Source organism: Pantherophis guttatus, chromosome 1 (genome assembly GCF_059756535.1).
Source record: "Pantherophis guttatus breed Tessera chromosome 1, ASM5975653v1, whole genome shotgun sequence".
In the NCBI taxonomy this organism is placed as follows: domain Eukaryota; kingdom Metazoa; phylum Chordata; class Lepidosauria; order Squamata; family Colubridae; genus Pantherophis; species Pantherophis guttatus.
In genome coordinates, this window is record NC_142063.1 from 287,762,741 (window position 1) to 287,783,236 (window position 20,496).

The 20,496-nt window shown below is 34.9% G+C and overlaps 1 protein-coding gene across 1 annotated transcript in view; it reads left to right on the plus strand.

Moving 5' to 3' along the window:
* Window positions 1-20,496, plus strand: part of ZFAND3 (zinc finger AN1-type containing 3) — a 104,893-nt gene that overhangs the window by 14,203 nt on the left and 70,194 nt on the right. Inside the window, exons 2-3 of the mRNA XM_034428034.3 lie at window positions 10,864-10,904; window positions 13,455-13,481. Coding sequence (XP_034283925.1) covers window positions 10,864-10,904; window positions 13,455-13,481 — 68 coding nt within the window. The remainder of the gene's footprint in view (window positions 1-10,863; window positions 10,905-13,454; window positions 13,482-20,496) is intronic.

Genomic DNA, 20,496 nt, shown 5'->3' on the forward strand with positions numbered 1-20,496 from the left:
CAACAAATAGATAAGTCTTAATTAGGTCAGTATTAAGTAAACTCTTTTGGTCCTCATTAGATCTCTTCAAAATATAATTTTGGCATCTTTATTTATGTGTAATAGTACATCCTGATTTTCCTGTATGAGCCCATATTGATATAATGCGGACTTTAAATATAGATTCTTAGAGACAAATATATTTTATAAAATGGGTGCTTGCGACTAAGATGTTTACTTGTTCTAATTGTACTTTTAATTCCAAATATTATTTAATTTTGTTTCTATGAAATTGGTAACTGATTAACATGGAGTATGCCCATAGAGATGAAGAAAAATATATAAAAGTAGAGTATTTCCAAATTACACCAACTGGGGATTTTAATTAGAAAATACAGGAACTGCACACATGTATGGGTAGTTATATTGAAAGAATTGTGAATTTCCATGACATTCTGTTTAGTTGAGAACTGACGCTTCAACAACCTTCATATTAAATAATGTGGCTCAAATACTTATGCACACTGTAAATATTGGGACAAATGTGTTAATTAAAATTATTATAATTTACTTAGTTAAAATTTCCAGAAAATATGTGCATCTATATTCTATAGTAGATTTTGCCTTGCCATCTTTACTGTAACTACAGTGTAGGGTTTCAAAAGAGATGTTGCAATTTATTGAATAATTATTTTATTGAAGCATGGGTAGATGTTTTATAAGTCAATGGGCTTCTAAAAGGATACACGCTAAACAAAATGTGGATATAAAAATAACCTGTAATTTTAACAAAAATAGTGTTTTTATTGCACTGGATTATAAAAAATCAAACTCTAAGGAAACAATAGTCTTTGCATCAAGGTCAAGTTATTCATTTTTTTCTCTTAAGCCTATCTTCTGGAGTGTTGGCTATTCCTGCTAGCTTGGTATCATCTGCAAATTTGATGGGGTTTAAGATACAGAAGGATCTTGACAGATTTGAACATTGGGTACTATCTAACAAAATGAAATTCAATGGTGAAAAAAGTAAGGTTCTACACTTAGGTAAGAAAAACAAAATGCACAGGTACAGTATATGTGGTACTTGCTCAATATGGTGACTGTGAGAAGGATCTTGGAATCCTAGTGGTCAATCACTTAAATATGAGCCAGCAAGTGTGCTGCAACTGCCAAAAAAGCCAACACAGTTCTAGGCTGCATAAACAAAGGGATAGAATCTAGATCATGTGAAGTGTTAATACCACTTTATAATGTCTTGGTAATGCCACACTTGGAATACTGCATCCAGTTTTGGCTGCCACGATGTAAAAAGATGTTGAGACTAGAAAAATTACAGAGAAGAGCAACAAAGATTAAAGGACTGGAGGCTAAAACATATAAAGAACAGTTGCTGGAATTGGGTATGTCTAGTTTGATGAAAAGAAGGACTAGGGGTTTCATGATAGCAGTGTTCCGATATCTCAGGGGCTGCCACAAAGAAGAGGGACTATTCTGCCTTCAGGTGCTATTCTCCAAATCACCTGAAGGCAGGACAAGAAACAATGAGTGGAAACTAATCAAGGAGAGAAGCAACCTAGAACTAAGGAGAAATTTCCTGACAAGCAGGGGATTGGACTAGAGGACCTCTAAGGTCCCTTCCAACTGTTACTCTATTCTATTCTATTCTATTCTATTCTATTCTATTCTATTCTATTCTATTCTATTCTATTCTATTCTATTCTATTCTATTCTATTCTATTCTATTCTATTCTCAATTCAGAAGTCCGAAATGAGGGAATAGTTTTGCATCATTTGAGACAGCTTCATTTGTTTCTATTTAAAACTGCATCTCTTGCAACTGATTTAGAAACATTCAACTCCAATTTTTATAGTAAAATATATTTGGAAAAAAAATGTACATCTCAGGTTGAAAAAGCACTTGATTATGCATTACTATTTAAAGTTTTTGATACAAATTTGAATTGAAAGATTCTCCAGTGTGCTGAGCAGAGAATCCAAAGAATGGGTTAACTCCGCCTTTCTCCCCAGAGACGGAGTCCTTTTAAACTTTGCAGCCACGCCTCTCTTGACCATGTCCCAGTTTTGACTCAGTCTGAGCCCAAGAGAGATGCGTTTTAAGAAGAGCTCCTCAGAGCAAAAAGGCAGAGTTACATTCTTTGGATTCTCAGTGGTTTTTCAGCAATGACGAGGTTCTTGGCCGAACAATACAGCCGCCACAGCAATCTGCTGTTTGGCGCGAGACCGGCAGAATTAGCAATAAATCAGCTGTTTTTTCGGAGAGCAGCGTGGTTCTCGGGTGAGCGATACGGCCAATTCAGCACAGGAGAACAGTGCGATTTGCAGCGAGGGTTACAGCCGCTCAAGCAATCAGCTGTTTTTTGGATTAAGCAATCAGTTGTTTTTCAGCGAATGGAGCGATTTGCGAGATATTTTCCTACAAGGTAATCATATTACAATGTTCTCAAGCTGCAACAAATATGTTTGTTCCTCCATAAAGAATAACAAGCTCTATAGCATAAATTTACATGTATTCCAGCTATTCCCTAGATTTATAAGCTATTTTATTATTTATTATGCTTTAGAGAATATAAACATCCAGAGAAATGTTTTTTTTTTTTCATGTTAGAAATTTATGCAATAAGACTTCATACCATTCCTTTATTAGGGCTTCTTTGAGTTTCTGTGAGAAAAATAAGATATAAACCTGAAAAATAAAAGTAGTAGTGAATATTAGTGTTGAAGTTTATTTAAAAATCACATTGCTTCAACATTGGAAAATAGTTTCTTAACTCTCTCCCCTTTTTGTACCTGTTTTAGTACTTTTAGTATCTCTTCAGAACCGCTTTAGGTAATTTTCTGACAGAACAATCAATCAGTAAAACGGCTTGCCTCCAGAAGTTGTGGGTGCTCCAACACTGGCGGTTTTAAAGAAGAGATTGGACAACTATTTGTCTGAAATGGTATGGGGTTTCCTGTTTGAACAGAGGGTTGGACTACAGAAGACCTCAAAGTCGCTTCCAACTCTGTTATTCTGTTCTGTTCTAGTTATCCAGAATTGATCAAAGGATATTAGAATATTGAAAATATTATTTATAAACCAAACAATCTAAAGGTATAACTACCTCCTCCAACTCCCCAGGAAAGCAGCAAAATAATTTTAGAAAGCCTGTGCACAGTTCAGTTTGCAACTGAAAATTCTTGCCAAACTACATTGGGATGAGCTCTAGACAGCGAAAGTTATAGTGATGCTACCAAGAGGAATCCCCTATTTCAGCATGAGCTCAACATGTGTTAGAGAAAGCAGTCTTAAAACATGGACATACGTATAGAGATAAGCAGTGGTGGGATTCAGCCAGTTCACACCACTTCGAGAGAACCAGTTGTTAACTTTCTGAACAGTTTGGCAAACTGATTGTTGGAAGAAATCATTAGGACAGAGAACCAGTTTTTAAATTTCTTGAATCCCACCACTGGAGATAAGTATGCTTAACCTAAGATAATAATGACTTAGCTTCTAAAGAATCATCAACTAACACCTTGACCTTTGAAAATCAGTCAATAAATTTAATATAAACAATTAATACAATGTAAACTAAAATTTATTTCTTAAAAAAGACGTCTGTTGTTTAAGCTTGAAACTTTCAAAGTACTTTTTAAGACAGCCACAGTGGAGTCTGGAGACATGAATCCAGGCAATTGAATCCAAGTTTGTTTTCTTTAAAAGAAGTTGAAGGTGATAAATGGCACTCCCTGCTAATGCTATTGCCTGACTTTCAGGAGACAATAACTAGTCCACAATCCTCCAAGTTTATTTTTGGAGCATGTGATCTTGCAGTGACAAAGGGGAATTGCACCTTCTGTTCCTTTGACAAAAGCTGTTTTAGTAACAGAAATTGGTTTTAACAGAAATTATTTGGACTATCAAAATTACACATAATGGTGCTGGGTTTCTATCCTAATTTAGATACTATTATAAAAATTGTGTTGTTATGATCAGTATGTAAAATCTTTGACAAGGATAACATGAAAGTTTTGTCCATAGAAATGAGAGGAAGGAAGGGAAGCACAGCCTTGCTTTGGAGACATTGGAATAAACTGTTAAACATTCTAGATGGCTCATATTAGTAAAGACAACTTAATAATGAGAGGGAAATATTAAGCAAATATATCTTAGAAATACCTTTAAAAATTGTTCCCAAAAATATATGGTATCAGACCTCAACAGAACTCTTGAACAACCCTGTTTTTAACTTTTATCAGAGGGTAGATAATGTTGGAAAAACTGCAGAAAAAACAACCCTTTCAGGTTTTGGCCTTGCAACATCTTGCAACATCTTGAAAACCTATTGAAAATAGGAGACAACCAACTGTGTTTCCCAGCACAATCAAAGCAGTTGGGTTGACTTTATTGGAAAGATGTGATCCTGCAGGTAACTCGGTGCTAAGCCATGAAGGACTGTACTGTATAAGTTAAAACCAGCACTTTGATTAACCTTTGCACTGATGTTTAGCTATTGTCCAGTTTCAGTTAGATTAACAATTGCTTTAATAACACCTTAGGTGCTAATGTTCTTCTGTTAAAGCTTAGTAGGATCTACAGAGTCCTCAATTTACAATTTCAACTGGGACTGGGATAAGGAGCCTTGGTGGCGCAATGGACTAAAGTGCTGTTAAGTAGCACTTAGCTGCCAGCTGCCTGCAATTACTGCAAGTTCAAATCTCACCAGGCTCAAGGTTGACTCAGCCTTCCATCCTTCCGAGGTAGGTAAAATGAAGACCCGGATTGTGGGGGCAATAAGCTGACTTTGTATAAAAAGAACACCGCTTGGGGGGCGGGGGGGGTGTCGAAAGCCCTACTAAGCAGGTATATACAAAAGTATGAAGGCTATTGCTTAATGCATTGTAAGCCGCCCTGAGTCTCCGGAGAAGGGTGGCATATAAATCGAACCAATAAATAAATAAATAAATAAATAAATAGATTTCAGTTGTAGATTGTGATGGTTTTAAGTCGAGTCATCTACGTGACTGGCCCCAACCATTTTTATGGTAGTTCTTAGGGAATCATGTGATTTTAAGTCTGAATCATGCAGCTTATAAATGAATCGTGGTTTTATGTGCAAACTCATTCTTCCGAATGGCGGGTTTTGCTGGTCATGTGAATGCAGGATGCTGCAACCACTTGTAAATGTGAGCTAGTTGCCAAGAGCCTGAAATGTAGTCATGTGACTGTGAATTGGGGTAGCAGAACATTTTACATGGCCAGAAAAGCTCTGCAGGCTGTAAAACTTTCAGAAACCGTAATAATTAAAAACAGTTGTTCAAATTGAGAACTACCTATTATAGAAAAGGAGTAGTGATAAAATTGTGAGAGAAGTACATTTTATCATTTTTTTCCCATTCTGAACTTTTTAGCCAAGTAAAAACTTTATAAAATTAGATTTTGATTCTTGACATATTATAGTCTCTAGAAACAACAGCTGCATTGTTGAGCACCTACTTGATTTTTAACTTAGCCAGTACATTTCAAGAAAAGCAATTGTTCCATTTCTCTCCTTGAATTCGCTCTTAAAAGGATGCTAAATGTTTTTCTAAATACAAATGAGGTACCTTATGTTCTTCATCACACTTCATTTGTTTAATTATTTTTAATTTTAACAGAGAAAGCAGTTGTGTTAAATCAGTTTGTCAGCTCATTAATCATTTATTTAGTATAAAAACTTGGTCTATCCTATTTCATACCAAATTCTACAGTAGTCTGTATTTTTCAAGGACAGTCATTAAAATATTTGTTTCATAATCATTGTATTTCCAGGAATATTAGACCACTTATAGGGGAAATAAAACAATTTTAAATGGAATAGAAGCATTTGAAACATAAAGATAAAAATGCTGAAAATATTAGACATGCAGCACATTACAGTTGATTTACATATTACTTTTAAAGTTTTCGGATCTTGTTCAGTTTCAGTTGCAACCAAAGTGCTTCTGACCTTGTAGAAAAGCAAATGTTGCTATGGTTAGATCATGATGTTTCTCTTCAAAAAGTATTTGCTTCTGTTCATACAGTAAAAATTCCCCGACATCTTACAAACAAATGATATTTAAATTATGTAGCTCTATAATTATTAAAAATGCATTTTACCAAATTAAACATTTCCATACTGATATACAAAAGAACTTTGAATTTGCTACTTCTTTGGGAGATTCATTAAAAATAGTTTGGTTTAATAACTTCCTTTTTGGTTCAGTGGGCAAATCCTATGACAATTACAGTCATTATTGAAGTGATCATCAAAACAAATTTATCTAAGTAATAGAAAGGTTGCTGACATAGGCATTCTGTTTATTTTATATATAGCCCAACTTTCCTCTAGGATCTCAGGGTGTCTCATGTCATATTATCTCTTATAACAAGATACAAGACAAACTCATAAACAGTACTACTAAACTTAAAACTAAACTGAAGATCTGGTCCTTCAAGGAAGGACAGCTCACTTGAGTGCTGGAATAGGGATGAAGAAACTGAAGTCGTCTGCATGAACAGATATTTGATCTTGGCTGGAATTTAACTTTAGTCAAAGTAAATTTCTGGATCTTCATAAACTTCAGTTGCTAGTCATCTCCTGTCCAAGCACATGGAAAAGTGTAATTGGATGTAATCAGCATATTAATGATGCTGTATCCTGAATCTAAAAGGGATGCTGTGGCTCAGTGGCTAAGACGCTGAGCTTGTCGATCGAAAGGTCGGCAGTTCAGCGGTTTGAATCCCTAGTGTCATGTAACGGGGTGAGCTCCCGTTACTTGTCCCAGCTTCTGCTCAGTTTGAAAGCACGTAAAAAAATGCAAGTAGAAAAATAGGGACCACTTTGGTGGGAAGGTAACAGCATTCCATACGCCTTTGGTATTTAGTCATGCCGGCCACATGACCCCGGAGACTTCTTTGGACAGCGCTGGCTCTTTGGCTTTGAAACGGAGATGAGCATCACCCCCTAGAGTTGGGAACGACTAGCACATATTACCTTTATCCTGAATCTGTGGATATCTTCCCACCACAGTTTCCATATAGATGTTAAATAGCATTGTGGAGATTACTGAGACTTGTGATTCAGCCAGGATCTTGAACTCTCTGTTCCTATTACTATTGACTGGAACTCAATTGGTTTCACTTTCCCTGGAACTCAAGAAGAAGTGAAACCAATTCCAAAACAGTGTCCCCATGTAATAATGAGAGGGAAATATTGTTGCTTTATTGTCTTGAACATAATATAGATTTGAATGGAGGCTCATACCCGTGTTTGATCATATTAGTTTTTCATCTTAAGCTTGGATTTTTTTGTTTTGCATGTATTTTATGGTGTTCAAGCTCTGTCATACATTGTAATGGTTAAATTATAAATTGAAAAATAAAAATGTTTATGCATGTTGTTCATATGCAATATTCATGTTACTAAGACTATGCAGACTTCTTGATTTGAAGGAGCAAAGAAGCTGAGCCTTTTCCTAGGCTCACATAGCTGCAGCTGCCTGATCCCAGGGGAAAAATGTGTTTGCTTGGAGGAAGTGATGATAGATGCAGTGTGGGCATTCGTGTATGCTCCAAATCACTGTTTCCTCTTTGAGTCATTGCACAGCTTTAATACTTAACTGGCTCACATAGAGCATTAGTATACATTACTAATTACATTGCTAGTATACATTTGGCCATATTTAAACAATGCTGTCTTTTCTTCACTTATTTTCCTTCTGAATCTTCCAGAATTTATTATGGTTGTAGGTCTAAAATTCATCTGTGCTCCTTTTGCAATGCCTAAAGCATTAGTTAAACTAGAATTATTGTAACAGAGCGACTACAATCTCAACTAGTTTGTTTAATTGAATTGTTTAGCAGCCATCATAATTGTAATATGTAAAAATAATATATATTGCACATTTGCTTATTAATATATCTAAAAGATTTGCAAATCAGGAACTGAATATAGAATATAACTCTTTAATGAAAATTGATTAGTTGGTTATGTGCCATCAAGTCAAAAAACAGACATAGATTTTCTCCGTGACAATCTATCCCTAGCCTGGTCCTGTAGGTCTTTCAATGGTATACCCATTGCTGTGTAATCCAAGTCTTATCCACCTTGCTGCTGGTCATTCTCTTCTCTTTCCTTTTACCTTTTCCAGGATTAGAGACTTCTCCGGAGAGCCAGGTCTTTGTATAATGTGTCTGAAATAGGATAATTTTAGCCTGATCATTTGTGCCTTGAGTGAGATTAATGACAACAGTCAGTAGAAATCGACAAATGGATCAAAATAGTTAATAGATTTGCTCTTGATCTTTAAATAAACCGGGTCTTTTAAATAGACTATCTTTAGTCTATTTTTAAAGCATTTAGAGCAACATGTTGCCTAGCTAATGCCCATAATCCATATTGATACACAATATAGAAAAAAATTCCAGGTGCAAAAAAAATCTTGAACCTTATAGTATTTTAAGTGGCCCTTGAAATTCCTTGTTCATGAAACCAATCTACTTCAAAGGTCAGTATCATTCTAACACACTAGTTAGATTTCAGGGCTGCAGATTTATTCATCTCAGATAGGCAGTGAAGTAGTAGCCTAAACTTTCAGACTTTTTTTTATTATGAAAAGGACTAAATAAAACTTCTCCCTCAGAACTTTTATATATATTTAGAGTTTTATTGTACAGAAGAATAATAGGCCATGAATTCATATTGGCAAGCAAGTCATATAGTCCAGATATTAATTTATTATCTAATTGCTCTTTTGTGAACTAGCACAAATGGAAATTGCTGAACAGAAGTTATTCACAGTTTTAACAGTAGTATCTATTAAGTATATAGTTTTTTTTATTTGTGATTCCTTTCTATGATTTAATAATGTATATATTAATATGAACGACTGTTCACTGATAACTCAGGATATTTGAATTGTGCAAAGCTTGTCTTTAATTGGTCCAGTACGAGGCAAACTCTATAATACTATTTTTCATCATGGAAATGTTTTCTCCATATTCAGCATGAATGTTTTACTCAACAGCAGTAATATTTTAATATGCATTTATTTAAATACAATATTAGATTATATAAATTTACATATCAATTTTTGTTTTAATTTTAAATCCAAAATACATTTTAAATTAGACCTTATTTATTGCTCTTTTTGTTTTAAATTGTTTTTCTCCTTTTTCATATAATAGTATGGTTTCCCCTTTCATATAACTATTGGCCATTTGCATTTGCAAATTTGCACCTTAGGAAGAGTTTAAACTTTGCTTTATCATAAGAGAAATTTGGGGGAGACTTAGTAGGTTTGTGGTAATTTGGTTTTTCTACTGTGGTTTTCTTTTTTTTTTTTTTCCTTCCTTGATTTGAAAAAATAACTATTAAAATTTGAAATTGTCCTGCTTCTATATCTAAAAGAATCTTTTTTAGTGCAAGCTAATTGAACTCTGCCTTTTCTTTCTTTGCTGGTCAAGGAAACACCAATATAGTATAGTGAGCTATTTCAGCAGTAGCATCTGTGCAAACTAACGAGTACACCAGACTCAGATTTAGTCTGCTATTCTGATTCACAAATTATTAATAAAATGTGCTTTGTTTGTGTACATGCACTACTTAATGGCACACAGACAAATACAAACATCCTGGTACAAAGGCCTAGTCTTAAATTCCCTTTTAGAAGAATATCTATGCTTTTTTTCTAGTGTTTCAATATGCAGAAAGCATTTTGCCCTCATTTTCTGCTATATAAAGTAAATCTAATATGGTATAAATTAATTTTATTTTAACAGACGTTTAACCATCCAAGCAAGGAAAAATAGATAGTCATGCTACAGAGAAAATCAGATTTGCATTTAAGAAACTTACTTGTTTTCATAATATGCTTCTGTTGGTCATAAGACAAAATGGTTGTTCAGGACACGATAGCTATTTTACCATACTAGAAGGAGTAGTAAAAAATGTGAATTTCTGAAATTTAATCATACAATCTTATTATACGGTTTCTAGCTTTAAATTAATTTTAGCTACAATAATGAGAGAAACCTTTCATTTAGAAAGAAAAATCTAAAAAAAGAAAGGTAGAATCATGTACTCAAATAATTACATATTGAAAATGTGAATACTATATGAAGCAGCCAATGTGAATATATATCCCTTTTCTATGCATTTGATAAGTTGTAATAGGACTATTGTGACACGTTGGAATAAATGGAAAAGCAGATATCCTCTCAAATTGTTTTTGGGTAATGGATTAATAGAATTCTACAGAACTATCAACTGTTTTTCAACCCACTTGAGTTCATTCTGTGGATATAATAGATTATTATAAGGTACCTGCTCCTAAGCTTAGACATACTAGACCTGGAGAGCTATAACATTTAAGTAAGTTAAATCAGCCCTGTAATCTTGCTACTGAAAGGAAATTTATAAAAATATATTGGGCATTTTGTTCTTTTCTGAGCAACTAATTTATTCTGACTTTAGCAGCTATTTTCCTTTATTCATTAAAAAAGGGACAAAAGTTTGTGTCATTTCATGGTCATTTCATTTAGCTTCCTAGTGGGGAAAAATACAAAGTTTAGAGTGAAGCCCCTGCCCAACAACTATTTATAAATTTGTTGAATATTAATTAACAGCAAAAGCCTGTTTGTACATTTGAAGAAACTGTGCAGGAAAGCAGTGCTTTAAAAGTGGCTGGCCCAATGTTTTTCTAGCCTTACTAAGCTAGTTTTTGAATCATTGACCCAGATAGCTGATCAAGTTTTTGCTCTGCTGTCTTTTACCTTCTCAGCTTATTCTATTCTTTAAACTTCTGTATTAATAACTATGAAGAATTTTTAAGATCTCCTCTTTTTTCCCCTTGCACCAGGTCCAGCAAGACAATGAATCTGTGTTCCAAATGCTTTGCTGGTAAGTGCAGTATAAAATTGGCTTTGAGGATTTTTTTAAAAATCTCCCTTAAAATAATCAGTCAGTTGGAAACAATTCCTTTGGAGTTTACAGGTGATTATCTATTTCTTATCTGTTGCATGAAACCAGCTTCTCCTCACCTGGTACTTCATTTGTTTGCTCAGGTTTCTTGAAACAGTCCCCAATGTGTATAAAAAAAGCCACTTCTGCACAGGGACCAATCAAGCCTTCATTCACTGAAGATGATAAAAAGTGGAATGTCCTTGTACTTGTCAACTTCTGGCAGACCTAGTTTAGTGTTCATTTTATTATTTTAGAAGTTTAAACTCAGTAAGGCAGACTTTAATTATGTTCATTAACACTAACATTTATGTTGGGGCTGCTTTTTGTCCCATAAGTTCAAGAATAGACTATTTATAGAGTGATGGTGACAAATAATTTCATCTTTTGCCTCCTACAATTTTGTTTTAAATTCTTGAATATATAAGGTGTTTTTGACCTTCTGTTTTTGTGATCTCATTAAGTAGTCACTATTTTACTATCTTATATATGGTGAACAAAAACGGAATATATAAACATTTCAGGCGTGCAGCTCTGCAGTAGTTCTAGATTTTTTTAAATCCACTACCCTGGACATAGCAGAGATTTTTAGTTCGAATTTATGACCTTCAGCAATATAAGCCTACAATTAATGAAAACCATTTTAAATATATTTAAATTATATATTATATTATATGGATTTGATTGTCCATCATGCTTTTTACAACCTTACTACATATTTAAAGCAAGACTATATAAATTTTTGTTGTTCTTGGATGGGTGGCCATTTGATTTGTGGATAGGATCAGGATTAAGTAAATAGAGTTAGCTAAGCATAAATTTACTTCATTTACATTTTCTTTGTTTACATTTAAGTAAGTTCTAATTTAAGTACTGCTAATATTATTATCATATGTGTTTAATAATTTTTCCCTTCTGTCATGCAATTTAGCAAAGAGGCCATGTGCTATTCTGGGACTGTAGATTGTGCTACCATTTTTAGAAGGAAAAGATAAATGGCAAATTTTAAGGATTATTTTTAAAATAATAATAGGGAGCAAATAGAGCCAGTTTGGTGTGTGGTATAGATTCAGGCTAGAAACCAGGATACTGTGAAACCAGGACCTGTTCTGCCTTGGGCACAAAGCCAGCTAGGTGACCTTGGGCCAGTCACTTTGTTTCAGCCCTAGTAAGGAGGCAAAGGCAAAACACTTCTGAAAAACCTTGCCAAGAAAACTTCAAGGACTATCCAGGCAGTCTTCAAGAATGGGACACAATTGAATGGAAGCAAAAAAAGAGAAAATACTTTTTATATATGCATATGTGCTAAAATAAAAAGCAAATCACAGGAAACTTACAGAAGGTAAATAGTATTAGCCAGTGTTAAAATTAATTAAGATGTTTATTTTAACGAACTATTATAACATACATTCTGAAAATAAAGCCAACCATCATTCAGAAACTTACATTAAATTGTTTCTAAATACTTTTGAAGGATTGAGCAGCGAGCTAATAGATTAAGTTTCTGGCTGTGATGTGAAATTGAAATTATGTGTTGATAGATTTAGACTGTATGTATTAGACAATGTATGCTAGAGTAATCAACCTTCCCAAACTTTGAGAATCTTGTTAAGAAGTTTGTACAGATACTACAGATAGTCCTCAACTGACAACTGTTTGTTTAGTGACTATTCAGAGTTACAGTGGCACTGAAAAGATGACTTATAACCTGTCCTCACACTTATGATCCCAGCATCTCCATGGTCATGTGATCAAAATTCAGGTGCTTGGCAATCAGCATATGTGTAGGATGGTTGAAGTATCCTGGGTTTATGTGATTGCCATTTGCAACTTCCAGCCCGCATCTCACAAACAAAGTCAATTGGAGAAGCTGGATTCTCTTAAAACAACCATGTGATTTACTTAACCAATGCAGAGATTTGCTTAATAGTTGTGGCAAAAAAGGTCATAAAATCAAGCATGACTCACTTAATAACCATCTTGCTTAGCAAAGGAAATTCTTGTCCCAAATGTGGTTGGATGTTGAAGATTATCTACACAGTGTATTGGTTGCTTAGTTTCCTGCTTATTAAGTAAATGCATATTTTTATTACCAGATTAATTTGGGTACATTGTTGTTAAAATGTGTCTTCTATCAGTAGCTCTTAAAAACTACTTTTCTAAAATGTGGTTATTTAATCTTGCCAGATTGTGTATTAAATTCTAAAGAAATATATATTTTACTAAACATGGTGGAAGTTACTTGGATGCAAACTGTTCTCACCTATTATCAGATTATTAGAGAAAGGGATAGGGATAGGGAGAGAGGGGGAGACGAGGAGGGAGAGAGAGAGAGAGAGCTCTAGAACGGTAGAAATTGGTAAACTATGAGCTTGGTATCAGATGTACTTAAACAATTTCATATTTAATCTTAATATGCTTCCGTGTTTATTAATGATGAAGAATATCTAAGTATTTTTTATCTTGACTTTATTTTCTTTTTCTCTCTAGAAAAAAGAAATCCACACAACGAAAAAGGTTAGTAAATGACAAAATTAATTAATTTTACCCATATCATTTGTGTAAAGTAATTGCCTTTGCTCACATAGAAAGATACAGAGGTATGGAATATTTGGATCCAAAGCACGCAAAGGTGTTTTGAATCCAGTATGGGTCTCTTCCGGTACCGGTCTGTTGCTTCTTTGAATCCAAATTCTGCACATGTCCAGAAATAAGGAACTAAATGTAATAATTAAACAACATTTTGAATTTTCAGAATATATAAAAATATTATTCAGGTATTGATATAATTTTATTCCTTTCAACTAACATTTTACAAAGATTTATTATGGTCGCATGTGTCCTGTAGTTACAAGAAAAAAAATGTCAAAATGTTATAAGAACATATTTTAACAATAATTTTGGATAATTCAAGAAAAAAACATCAATATGTTTAAAATTTAGTAAATGTGACCAAAGAATTAAATGCTGCTTTATAGGGACAATTAATCTTCTGAAAATAGTGGAGATCGGAGGCCTTAATCCAAATAAAGGATAGATTTTAAAATCCCTTCACACTGAAATATGCAAAATCTAAGCTGCCCCTATTGGGAATGTTAAGTCAATGCATCACTTTTCTTTGCATAACTGAAATTTAGGCAGCAATATGATTTCTGCATTGAATGTATTACATAAAAGCAGAGAAAGGAACATGGCATAGTTGCTCAGAAATTTTCTTCATCTTCTGTCAAAATATCTTGAAACAATAGGAAGTAACTCTGTGTATTAGAGTGAGGAATACCTGCAAATGGAAATAATGTCCCTAAAATACAGACTTTTGATAAAATTATATATCTTTACTTCATTCCCCCAGTTATTGTCAGTATCCCAGCTTAGCATATTCTTCTCATGCTCCCCCTATTTTCCTTTGTTCCTTCACTGAGCTGACACTGGTGACTTAGCATTGCATACAGGTAATCCTCTGCTTACAACCATTTTGTTGTAAGTATGAAAATAACCTCTATAATATATTTGAATTAAATGTGACATTAAGCACCCAACTTCCTATAGACGTTTAGAAAAATAAGGATACTTAACAAGTCAAAATAACAGAAAGAAATTTAAAAATCCTATCGCAGTTGGCATTTAGCCAGATGGATGCCATATTACAAAACTAAATACTCCAAGAAAATACTATGTATTCTCTTTTAATTTGCTTGAAATTCTCCCTGGAAAGTTTTTAGAAAGGTATTCAAAAGCTGAAGGAGATTGCTCCTAAACCATTACTGTCCTTAGCTCTATAACACATGTTTTACTTCCTGTTCCCTTCAGGAACTCCTCCCCTTTGTTTTTAAAAGCTCTCAAAGTTTCATTCACTTGCTAAATAAATGTTTGTTGTGCCTACGTGATAGAAATAAAGTCTCCCTCTTGAAAATATTGATTGTACTGTGTTAGGCAACTTGAGACTGTTGGACACAACAGGAAAATTTCCTGTAAAATATTTTTTTTAATCAAAATGAACTTTGCTTTATTCTCAGTATAGCTACATGTGGTCGCTTAGTGACAATCAAAGCTGCAATGGACTTCCCCAGAGCTATTTTATGATCCATTGATTGCATTTTCTTGGCAACTGGCTCAAGTTTATAGGCATTTGCAGTGTCCTGCAGTAATGTGACTATGTTTTTTGCCAGTTTCTGGCATTTTCTTGTGGTTTCTGGCAAAGAAACCCATTGAGTAAACTGGATTATTTTAACAACGATAGTGTTTGCTTAACGACCACCACAAAATTTCTTAAAATTGGGTGCAGTTATAGGGTAACCCAATTAATGACTACCATGGCTTACAACCTTAATTCTGAGCTTAATTGAAACTATAAGAAAAGGACTGCCTATATAGAATTTTTATAGAACACCATAAAAATTGCTTTAGTGTGTAATTGTTACTCTTCAGATTAGTATTCAATGAACAAATAACATACGTAACTGCATGACTTTACAGATAGTCCTTAATAATCATAATTGTGCCCAGAATTTTGGTTGTAAGTCATTTCAGTTGTTAAATGAGTCATTATATGACTGGACACAATTTTTTTATTATTATTATTATTATTATTATTATTATTATTATTATTATTATTATTATTTTTTACGAGATTATTAAAATAAATCATATAGTCATTTGAGCGAGTCATGTGGTCATTAAAAAAGTCCTTTTGGGATGGGTAGAAACCAGCAAAAAATGCCAGAAATAGCAGAAGAGTTGCAAATCGCATTCATAGGACCAATAGCCTCTGCAACCAGTCGTAAATGCAAGCTGTTTGCCAAGCTCCCGAAATGCAATCATGTGACTGTGTGTTTGTGTGTGCTGGAGTTGTAACTTCGAGGATGGCTTATAAGTAATATTTTTGGAAGACATCATAACCTCAAATGATTGTTAAATGAGAACTACCTGTATCAAATTATCTCTTAAGTGGCTAAATATATTGTTTTCTACTATAATAGCAAAACTTTGTATACATTCTCCCCCCCCTCCTCCCTTTGACTGATTAATGGTCCATGTTATCATTATAGCAGTCTAGACCTATTGTGTTAAGATATGCCTTGTGAGCAGACACTAATGTAACATGGCAATATTCTGGTTGTTGATATTAAAATATTATACTCTGTAATCTTTTTTTTTTTTTTTGCTTTAATTTATATGCCGCCCTTCTCCGGAGACTCAGGGCGGCTTACAATGCGTTAAGCAAATAGCCTTCATACTTTTGTATATTTATACAAAGTCAGCTTATTGCCCCCACAATCTGGGTCCTCATTTTACCTACCTTTGAAAGGATGGAAGGCTGAGTCAACCTTGAGCCTGGTGGGATTTGAACTTGCAGTAATTGCAAGCAGCAGATGTTAATAACAGTGCATTAGTCCACTGTGCTACCAAGGCTCCTTTGTCAATCTTGTAAGGTTGACTATCTTAGCAGCTGTCTCATTCAGTTTTAAAAAAATATTTTTCTTTTAATGCTTTCTTTAAATTAATTGCTTCTAGATGTAATGTTGATAATTTCAATGTGCTAGAACCATGATGGCGAACCTATGGCAGGCGTGCCACAGGTGGCACACGTAGCCATATCGGTGGGCACACAAGCTCAGCTCCAGCCTTCTGGAAGTAGGGAAACAGACTGTTTCCATTTGGTGGTGGGGAAGGCCCGTTTTTTTCTCTCCCCAGGCTCCAGAGCCTTTCTAGGAGTTTGGGGAGGGCAAAAACGGCCTTCCCGCCCCCCCGGAGGCCCTCGGGAAATGACCGGAAGTCAGCAAATGGGCCATTTCCAGCCTCCAGAGAGCCTCTGGAGGTGGGGGTGGGTGGGGAAGACTGTTTTTGCCCTCCCCAAACTCCTAGAAAGGCTCTGGAGCCTGGGGAGAAAGAAAAACGGGCCTACTGGGCCCACCATGCCATCGCGTGCCAGGAGTGGGGAGGTCGCGGGGGCGGTCGCATGCACGGGAGCGGGGCGCATAGAATGGGGGTGTAGGCACTCGTGCGCATGACAAGTGCCTACACCCCCTGGCACGCGATGGCAAAAAGGTTAGCCATCACTGTGCTAGAATATTCCAGTGCTTCCATTATATGATACATTTTAATAGGCTCTGATTAGCAGCTAGAAATTTTCGGGTGTACAAAAATAGAGCATTACTCTCATTTTGTGAAAGGAATAGTTGTGTTCTCAACTGTCTGGTCAAGAACATCCTCTTCTGATTAGAAGGGCTGTAGTACAATTTTTCCTGCCTTAAAGCTTGATAGAAGTTGGCACCTCAATTTGTGTTTTTCCATTAAACCTATGCTTTGTGGTGTATTTTAACAGCATTCAAACTTAGTATTATAGTTATAGCCTGTTGAGTGTCTGGTGCAGGACTGTTGCTGAAGTCATTTTCTGCCTAGCAATAAGAATCTGGCAGGACTTTGTGTTCTTGTCCATTTTATATTGAACTGATTTAGCATGCTTTTAAAAATATTGCCGGATTGTTGTTTTAAATGGTAATAAATGTAGCTCATGACTATATATGCATAGCTATGAAATCCATGTTTACAGTATCCTCACGGTGTATACATCTTCTCTAAAAACATCCTGAATATTTGGTTCATGGCATACTGGTTAATTTCAACATGATTAATTTTTAGGTACCGGTACATTGAAAAGCTAGATGCAAGTACTGGTAATTGTTTTATATAGCTGAGGAGGACTGTTTATTTAAAATACCAAGCTTTTCATCACATTTGATACCCTGGAATTTTATAGAATTACAAATAATTAAAAACCATAAATTTGTATAAAATGCAATCAAATAAAAATGTAGTAATGTGTAAGATATTTTAAATATGAGGAAAAAGATATTTGTCTAGCAGTGGATGTATATTTTTAGAGGGACTGTAGCTTCCTAATTTTATCTATTTCATCTCTAGTAAGAGAAACAGGGAAGAGCTAATGCTGATATCAGAGTGATAGCTGAATGAAATAAGGGAAGATATTCCTTCAGATACCTTGATCTCAACTGGGAAACCTAACCAGTTCCATGAATATATTATCATTTACAAAATAGGGAAACATTCTTATGTTAATATTTTGATATTGCCTTTCTAGGGAATCTTTATTTTGCAGACATGTTAAATATCTACCTTCTTCTGTTAAATAACAGAAATACAATATCTCTTTAATGTCTCAGTGCATTGCACATTGATTTTGTGATGGTTGACAAACATTATTTATCCCCAATGGTCAAATAGAGGAAGAGCGTAAAGAAAACTTTTTATAGAGAGGTGCATGTGATAGAGTGATTTCCCCTCCTCCTTGGCAAATGGATTCTGTCTCTGTTGTGGCTTTCTATCTTATTAATATTGTGTTCATCTAATTTTTACTTCATTAACCTTGCTCTCTGCATGGTTTGCTGAAACATAAGCTCTAATTTAGTCCCTTGTGTGCGAGTTCTCAGACAGATAAAAGTGTTTGGGATATCACTTAATTGTGAAAAGATTTGTCCAGACCTTCAGTGTGAATATAGAAAAAGATGATGACTGGTGTTTTTGAGTTTCTTAAACTTTTTAGTAACTCTTATCTTCTGCATGGCATATACAGGAGCATATAAAAATGATTTATTTTCTTTAAATAAGTGATTTTGTTGAATTATGAAAAAACCCTGCTATCCTCTATTTTCTATATTTGCTCATTTCAAAACCTTGTAGAATTTATAAAGACACTAGTACTCTGTTCCATACCTTCCCTATCGAGTTAATTCCATATTACAATCTAATTCCACCTCCGTGTCATGCACTCCTGTGCTGTTAATTTGTACATTTCGATGCAGTTTGTTTCGTGTTTTTGTAATCCAAACTGAACGTAACGAGCTATGTGCTTCTGGGACTCTGCCTTGCCTTGCCAATTAGAACAAGTGGTTACTCAGAGAGCGTATGTTTTAAATAAAACATGGCACTACTGAGTTGAATTTAGATCTTCGGGAATAAATGGAACAATTTAACTCTTTCTTCACAAAAGGGAGACCAACCAATGAGAGAATGCCTTTGAAATGTGTAATTAATTCCTCCTGAAAGGTAACTAAATTAATATTAGATTAATTTTCTAATATTTATATTTGGAAATGTAGCATTCATAAATATTTGGGGCTACTGAAAATGTAGTAAGATGCTTTATATCTGTAAAACATAAGAAATATGTAAGGATTGTTACTTTCACCAAAAGGTCTGAAACATTTTTTTTTAAAGTCCTCAGTAATGAGATAAGATTCAGAAGCAATTTGGGCAGATGCCACTCCTGTTCACTAGAGTATGAGAAAAGAGAAGAGGGGACAGCACAGTCAGACTTGCAAGATTGTTATTATAGACAACTAGCTGAATACCCGTGCTCCGCTATGAAACTATTGTGTTTCCCCGAAAATAAGACCTTGTCTTATATTTTTTTGAACCCTGAAATAAACGCTTGGCATTATTGCCATGCGCTCAAAAGCCCGATTGGGCTTATTATCAGGGGATGTCTTATTTTGGGGGAAACAGGGTATGTGATTGGGCTTGATAAACTCAAATTGAGTTTGAGAATTAATAAGTAGTTACAATCAGCCTCTCCTCTCTATCCCCTTCTCTCCCTCAGGCTTGCCCCATAGATCCTTTCCTCTCCCCTTTTCTTCCTCAGGCTGGCCCCACAGAAGCCTCTCCTGTCCTCTCCTCTCCCCTTTTCTCCTTCAGGCTGGCCCCACAAAAGCCTCTCTTTTCCTACCCCCTTCTCTCCTCAGGCCGGCCCCATAGATCCTCTCCTCTCCTCTCCCCTTCTCTCCCTCAGGCTGGCCCCATAGAAGCCTCTCCCTTTCTCTCCCTCAGGCTGGCCCCACATAAGCCTGTCCTATACTATCCCATTCTCTCCAGAGTTATTTTCAAGTTGGGAGGGGGTATAGAACTAATTAGCATCAGAGCGTGTTAGGTCATTTCGAAAAATCCTTTCTTAGTGAGCACCTAGAGTCCAAGAGGAACATGGCAAATTTCAAGTTTGTAGGCTTTACAGTTCTGGATATTTCGTGATTAATGCATGAGTGGTTTTTGCTTTTATGTATATAGATAACAATAAAGGTAGTTTTATTCTTCCAGTTGAATTGATTTCCTAGTCTGATTTATGTGATAGTATTGATGGTTCTCATCTGATAGTATGTACTGTATACATATATGAGACTCATACTCTAAGTAGACCCAAGGTACATCACTTAAACTTAAGTCTTCAATACTTACCATAAATAATGAATCTAATAACTGAATACTTGTAAACATATGATTATCCTTTGTGCATATAGTGAGCTTTTGTTTCACTTAAGTTTGGCCCAAGTTGTTTATGGTGGGATTTGTGGAAAGTGAGATATGAAAGGTCTTTTGCTTAAATAATACCAATTAGAAAATGAGTCACATAGCTAAATACATTTTTTCCGTTATTTCCGTTTAGAAAGATGGGCAATTAAATAGTAAGAGTTATGTCTGCAGAGCTTTATGATGCACATTTGTTGTGCTAAGTATTTAC